The 7,663-nt window shown below is 40.0% G+C and overlaps 1 protein-coding gene across 1 annotated transcript; it reads left to right on the top strand.

Moving 5' to 3' along the window:
- The first annotated feature begins 1,075 nt into the window (after positions 1-1,075).
- Positions 1,076-7,450, top strand: nup35 (nucleoporin 35). Its single transcript, XM_049593378.1, has 9 exons — positions 1,076-1,374; positions 3,310-3,465; positions 3,550-3,677; positions 3,780-3,831; positions 4,782-4,890; positions 4,985-5,054; positions 6,692-6,820; positions 6,922-7,056; positions 7,145-7,450. Exons 1-9 carry the CDS (start codon positions 1,362-1,364, stop codon positions 7,220-7,222), a joined length of 870 nt encoding a protein of 289 aa, XP_049449335.1. The 5' UTR covers positions 1,076-1,361; the 3' UTR covers positions 7,223-7,450.
- Positions 7,451-7,663: the final 213 nt, after the last annotated feature.

Here is a 7,663-nt window from a genome sequence, read left to right on the forward strand (position 1 = left end):
TGTGGGGTTCCACAGGGGTCAGTGCTGGGTCCAAAATTGTTAATAATGTAAATAAATGATATCTGTAATGCGCCAAAGTTGTTTAATTTTGTTTGCTGATGATACAAATTTGTTTTGCTCTGGTAAAAACTGTGAGCAACTTCTGGATACAATGGAAAAAGAATCAGACACTTTAAAGTGATAGTTAAACATTTACAAGTTGTCACTGGATGTAATAAAACTAAATATATAATACTTGGACATAAAAAACAATTATCAAGTACAAATTATGAGAGGTCGTATTGAAATAGAAAGAGTATACAACAGTATATTTTGGGAGTTGTTATACAGCACAAACTAAGCCGGAAACGGAAACCACATGTTAATCATATTAAAACCCTTTTTTTCATATTTATTTTTAGATCAATTATTTGCACTTGCACTTTTGCTACAGATGTATGATCTTATCCATATTTTATTCAGAGAGTCAAATGCAATAGAATTTCGTTTTTAAGTGCACTGATGATCGTGTGAATTTGAATGACAATTAAGTCTATTTATGTATCTAAAAAACGAAATTAATCTGAACTAATAATATGTTAAATGAGAATATATTGTAAACTGTATATTTCATTTTATTTGTTCACGTGACTAAATTGATATCACAATGTCTTGTCGACTATTTTCATATTTTTCTGATCATTTCATTACACTTAATTGTCTGTTACAAATATTAGCATGAAGTAACTGTCAGTTAGTGTTAAAAAAAAAAGTAAAATTAAATTCAATTTAATTTAAAAATAAATTAAAAAAAGAAAAAATCAATAATTGTTCCATAACTCGTGTCCATACTGGATGGAATAAATGCATGGAATTAGCACTGTATATTTTGCATTCTTCCCTTCAGTGTATATATGGGGCCATGTTGGTATTGTTTTAAAACAGACTGAGAAAAATGTGAACCTATCGTCTAATCTGACACCTGAGTTCATCACTGTCAAAAAGCAGTTTAAATCTGATTTTATAAGTCATGTGTAAAACACACCTCCCTGAACGCATCTTCATACTAACGCAATGTAACTGCGCCGGAAGTGAACTCAGTTAGCTCAGTTAGCGGCAGTGCTTTCAGGCTCCAGTCACCAGCAGCTCTGAGCTCCAGAAACAAACTGCAGCGGACTGAGAAACCCAAATATAAACCATTAAACTTTAACTAAACAGATGCCACAACTTAGCTTTTAGCTTCACTCGAGTAAACTTGAAGACAGTAAGTTATAGAGACAAACCAGTTAGCTTTGCTAGCTGCGTTAGCTAGCCGACCATTCCTCCTGCCTGGCGTCATTTCCTACTTTTGAAACTCGCGGCCAGAAAGTAACGAAACGGAGATGGACTTACAAGGTAAAGAAAGGTTTTATAAGGTCTCTATCTATTCATGTCCGCTTATTTATGTGTTCTGCCGTTATTTACATGTTTACTAATCATCTGTTTGCTCACACACACCTGTTAGCTCGTTTATTAGAGTCAATCAGTGGGTTATAAATGTGTCAAAGTGTTTATCATGCTCACACAGACTGACAGCAAAATAATGAGAGCACAGATTTCATGTATGTTACTGCTGCTGTGATTTAAGTCACCACACAGTTGTTCTGGATCATTGTATTGTCATTTGCCTTTATATACTTTAACTTCCTGTTTACATCTCTGTATCTATATATTTACTACTTCAAATTACACATAAATATTAACCACACCCCTGTTTCCATCACTGTTTATTCCATTTGTAGTTACTATATATTGTATATATTTATCCATATTTTATCCTCTGCACTGATTTATGTTTTAGATTCTCATTTTTACTTTAATTTCTTTTCATATTTATTTAATGAGTTTTGTTTTGAGCCTCAGATCCAAGAAGTTAATTGCCAACGGCTGCTTCTCTGAAGTCGCTGTGCATTGTGATAATAAGTGATGTGAAACACACAGACCTCATCTAACAGGACTGAAGTGGTCTCTGACATATCTGGTTCAGACTCAGTAGTTTAATATGAACTTGTACTAAACATGCTGGTCTGGAAGTGAACCCAGAACTGTAGTAATTTGACGGTGGAGCAGCATGTGAAGAATGTTGTGCAGTCTTGTTTTACCAGCTGAGGAATATCTCTAAATGTAGGTCACTTCTGTCCTTCAGTAGCACTTATTTTAACGCCTCATTCACCTGCCTAAACAACCGAGCTATACATCAGCTGATTCAGCTCCACATGTTGAAAATTCAGCAGCTATACTTTTGACCAAAACACAACTATCCTCACACATCACACCTATCTTGGCCTCCCTGCGTTGGCTCCCAGTCTCTTTCAGAACCCATTTTAAAGTGTTTTAAATAACACAAAGGGCTCTCAATGATCTAGGTTTAAGCAAAGGATGGTCGAGCCTTTTCAGTTCCTACTCCTCGGCTTAGGATCAGCCTGTCACTGAGCATCAGATCAGCTGACTCTGTTCACGTCTCTAAATCTTGTCTCAAAACTTGCTCTTACAGACTGGCCTTTCCTGACAGTTGATAGACTTATTTTGTTTGAGTGTGTGTATTTGCAGCTATGTGTTAATGTCTGCATGCTTACGGGTATATATGTGTTTAAGTGCATATGTTATATATATGCCTATGTTTTATTAGTGTCACCTTTGGTTTGTATTTTCTTCACCTTGGAAAGGACTTTGTGCTTTCAGCCCAAAAAGTGATCCACAAATAAAGTTAGTATTATTACTATTTTCATGTATAATCATTGCATTCAACTCACAGAGCCAAGCATCTGTTTTTTTCATATAATATATTGTAGAAGATCTTACAAAAAAACAGCAGTTACATATGATGGGAAAAAGCACACAAAAACAAAAAATAACCCTTTTTTTAAGTTGCAAATATTTCCCAATTCATTAAAGATGGTAGATGAATGTTTCTGTTGAATCTGTACAATGTAAACCAAAATTTAAAATGTTATTATTAATTGTGAGGTAAATAATGAGCAGGCAAAAAAACAGTGCACCTCCCCTGGTGTGCTATTTTTGTGGATGAAAAAAAATGACATCACAACAAAGCAAGTCTATAAACTGGGTTTTAAAAAGTGATTTAAAAGAGGTCAGTGATTCTGTGAGTCTTATCTCCTCAGGCAGGCTGTTTCAAAGCTGACAAGCTCTGACGTCAGAAGCACAGCCACCTTTAGATTTTAGACTTTGGAACAGCCAGAAACACCTGAGAGGACCCGAGGCTGTGAACTGGCTCATATGGGGTTAAGAGTTTATGGTGACCGCTTGTCTCAACCTGTCCCTGTCTCTCAGTGGGAACTGAACCAATGACCCTGGGCTCTCCCACCTCTCCCAAGCCGACCCCTGGAGCCCAGTTCCTGCCCGGCTTTCTGATGGGGGACCTGCCAGCTCCGGCCAGCCCACAGCCACGCCCCTTCAGCCTGACCTCGCCCATCATCGAGAGCACAGGTACACCAGCAGGAGGACTGCCTGTCTGCAGCTGATTGATGTTTACTCTGTGGGTTTATCAGTGTGTTACGTCCTGTACTTTAGGAGGAGGTGGAGGCTCGGCCCCGCAGCCTGTCGTCCCCACCCCGAAAGATAAGAGCGGAGCCCCCCCTGTTCGCAGTATCCATGACGACCTGATCAATGTGGCCACGCCGCTCAACACACATAGGCAGGTTAGTACCCAGCTGCTGTCTGAAAACAGAATCAGTTATGATGATAAAATGTGATCGAGGTCTGGATTTTTTTAAACAACATGTCTCTATGTGTCTCTTCAGTCTTTTCCAGTTATGCACTCTCCTCTGTCGGCACGAGGGGCCTCAACTCCAGGTACACACTGACATTGTCCCCACTACTGGTAACACTTACTCTGACTCTGTAACAACACTGATACTAGGGCTGGGCCATGTGGACAAAAGTCAGTATTTTCTACAAGATGTTCAGCTGCAAGTCAAAGCCACATTTGACATGTCACGAGCACTTTTATAAAAACAGACTGTGATCAAAATAAAATGGAAATATACAGCTGCACAACATGGAAATCAAACAAACATATAAAATAAATATCAGGGCTGTACGTTAACTTTGTGCACACAGCACTGGAGCTACAGAGGTTTAAATGTTTGCAGCTCAGGACACTGAACAACATGACTGTAAAAATATAAAGTAGGTTTTTGAAACAATTAAAAATCTTTGTGAGCAGAGTTAAAAAGTTGTTTTACAGAGGCACCCCAGCCTACAAATCACATTCCAGACATAATGAACCATGCTTGTTTGATACAGACTTCAGCAAAAATCACATCATCACCATTTTTAGATTTTTTTATGTGAAAATTAAATGCAAAAGTTGCCATTACCACTAAAATCATGACTCGTATTGCAACAGTAATACCTGTCACAGTACTCACAGTATGACTGTTTGCACATCATGCAGCCCTGATAAAAATTATGTGGCTTATTACTTTGCATTATTTTCATTTTACTCCATCGTTATGCGGCGATACTTGCTATTTCCTGAAGCTGAGTTTCAGCACTGCTCAAGACACTTAATTCAAGATCCAGGTACATTCAGGTGATCAATAAAGCAGGACATTTGTTTGGGTGAGCGCTGAGAGGAGTTGGGTTTCTCATGATTCAGAATATCTGACACGCTCTTTGCTGCCCTCTTATGCATACGTCTGCTATATTTAATTTTCTGCTGGACAACAAAAACCCTCAGTAATCACCCTGCCTGCATTCACTTCTCTCCCTTGTGTCCTTGTACTTGTCTCTGTCTCCAGGTGTACAGCAGCTGTGCCTGTCTCCAGCTCAGGTGGATCCCTTCTACAGTCAGGGAGAGACTCTGTCATCTGACGACCAGCTGGATCAGACCTGGGTCACTGTGTTTGGGTATTTATCCTCCTAAATATACAACTGACACTGCTCCACTGTTTAATATACTGTGAATACTGATGCATGAACTGTCTGTGTTTGTGTTTGTCAGTTTTCCTCCAGCGTCAGCCTCCTACATCCTGCTGCAGTTTGCTCAGTACGGAAACATCCTCAAACACACGGTGAGACACACACAAAGTTCTGTTCAGTGGAGTGTGATGCTAGAAACGAGCACTGCCGTCATATTTTACTAACAACAAACTTTTAGCGACTAAAATAAAAACCTAAAATAAACCCTGGAGGAGCTGTGTAACATTTATCAGGTTGCTTTTGGTTTGTGAGGAAAAAAGATCCACACACAGGTGAAGGGCTGAGAAGCATCTAATGATGTCACTTTTTGACTTCGATATTTTCTCGTAAGTGCCACCTCAGTCCTGAGCTGTGGTTCAACTCATGCACCACTTGACACACTCATTGGAGATTCCTCCTGGTGAAAGATCTTGTAATGCGTGACACGATGATTGCACAGTTTTGGCAAATGTCATCCTGTATCATCAGGACCTTCAAGGGGAAATCAAACTCTGGTGACTGACAGAAGTTCCTGCAGCGCTTTGACACCTCCGATGTGTATATCTATGTTAATTTATGTCAAAGAGCTCACAGAGAACTGACTGACTATGAGCAGCATTATTATTATTAGACTGCAGATCGACTGCACGTTAAGAATAATGACTTTAGATAGGAACAGTAATGATTCTGGGGTTATTACTGTGAGATCACTGTCACTTTTTAATGAACCTAATGGACTGACAAAGTACGTGGAGTCAGATACAAGCACATCACTTTAACAGCTTTTTAATCAGGGAAGAACCTGCGCTGATGTGCATAAATTTCACCATGGTTACCAGATGATTTGCATAAACAGGCTGTATGCATGACCTTATATGAATTAATTATAAGATCGCTTCCTGAACAGGATTTATTAATAGCTCAGCTTGTGAAATGATGCTGAAATCACACTTCTGCTATTAAAAAGTCTGTTTACACCACAAACAAACAGCACCAGAGTCGGCTTGACAGCAAACGGAAAAACATCTTTACAGGTGGTTTCGGTTCGATTGACAGCAGCCTAAATGCACCGCACTGAATCAACAAACAGGTTGGGTGTGAAAGTAGCCTAAACACGGGGTTCCCAAGGTCAAAGAAAAGGAAATTTGAGGCCTAGAAATAGTTTGGAATTAACAGAATGTTATGGAAAAGTTTTGGCTATTGTTTAAAAATATCTTCATAGAAATGTTACATGAAACATGTCCCTTATATTACTAATTCAGAATCTAAGTGATACATACTGGCATGTGCATAATTCCTAAATAATTATATATAATCGATATATCATTACATACATCAAATCATAAGCGCTTATCAAAGGTTTTGTGGGTGATTTATCCTGGCTTCATATGAGTAGAGGAAAACTCTGTTAGCTGCTAGGCTATTTTATACAATGTAAAATGCCATAGGCTTGTGCTAATAACGTTAGCATGATGTATTTGTGGGGAAAATATTTCCAGCAAGAGAGAAGTGTTTTGTCTGTGAATGTTGTCAGTTATGAGGAGGCTAATTTGTGTACTTGTGTTTGAAATTGTCTCTGTTAAGACATGTTTAATGTGTGTTTTGAAAAAGATGGTAAAAGATAAAAGACAGATTGGTGCATCCTCAGTGTGAATTGTCTGTAGCGCCCCTGCTGTGACATTCAGAGTCCTGTTATAAGTGCTGGAGCTCGTGTGGAGTACTAATGGGTTTATTGATGGGTTACTGACAGATGGCGTCTCCTGGTAACTGGATGCACCTTCAGTATCAGTCCAGACTTCAGGCCAGGAAAGCTCTGTCGAAAGATGGCAAAGTGTTTGGTGACGCCATCATGGTGGGAGTCAAACCCTGCATAGACAAGGTCAGTAGCCATCTTTACTCAATGTCTCTCTGCCGTCTGATTGGTCCTCCTCATCAGGTGACTCTGAGCTCAGTTTGAATCCTCTTCTCTCTCTTTCTCAGAGCGTGATGGACAGCTGTGCCGCAGTCTCTTCTCCCCTCTCCACCTCCTTCTCCTCCTCCGTCCTCCCCTCCACTCCTCGCTCCGCCATCAGGCCGCTCAGCGCCGCTTACAGGAACTCCGGCAGCGACTACCAGGTGACCTCTAACCTCAAGATTCACTTACCTGACGTCTTCACTGTGCATTTGATTTACCATAGAGATTAATCTGTGTGTCTGTCTCCAGGTGGTAGCAGACAGACAGACACCCAGGAAGGACGACAGTTTTGTTTCCAAAGCGATGGAGTACATGTTTGGCTGGTGACATTACGCAATGCATCATGGGATACCTGCAGCCTGAAGAAGAGAGGGGGCTCTGTGGACAGATGGTTGAACTGATTCACTACACTGTGTGAATGTGTGTGTGTGTGAGTGAGAGTGTGTATGAGTGTGTGTCTGCTGAGGTGGAGGATCTTTCTGTCTTTCTCTCTATTCTTTTATAATCAGTGTTTTTTAATATTTTTGTCTCAATAAAGTTTTTCTCTGATTTGAACTCAGTGCAGTTTCATTCAGAGGTGAAGTTCTCTCAGCAGCCACACGGCACCACTGTTCACACTGTTACAAAGTGGCAGTCATCGTCCTCGTGTTTACAAGGCATGGCCAGAAGTTTGTGGACAAACACTCCAGTCGTGATAGTTTGACTTTTTATCCTAGAGCCATGCTGCAGGGGTTTCTGGAGAGGTTCAGCACTGATGTTGGGTGATAC

Source organism: Epinephelus fuscoguttatus, linkage group LG13 (genome assembly GCF_011397635.1).
Source record: "Epinephelus fuscoguttatus linkage group LG13, E.fuscoguttatus.final_Chr_v1".
NCBI classification, from domain to species: Eukaryota; Metazoa; Chordata; class Actinopteri; order Perciformes; family Serranidae; genus Epinephelus; species Epinephelus fuscoguttatus.

Coding starts and splice junctions, on each gene's coding strand:
- nup35 (XM_049593378.1), top strand. Junction 3,678..3,779: donor CGCTCAACACACATAGGCAG/GTTAGTACCCAG, acceptor GTGTCTCTTCAG/TCTTTTCCAGTTATGCACTC. Junction 3,832..4,781: donor ACGAGGGGCCTCAACTCCAG/GTACACACTGAC, acceptor CTCTGTCTCCAG/GTGTACAGCAGCTGTGCCTG.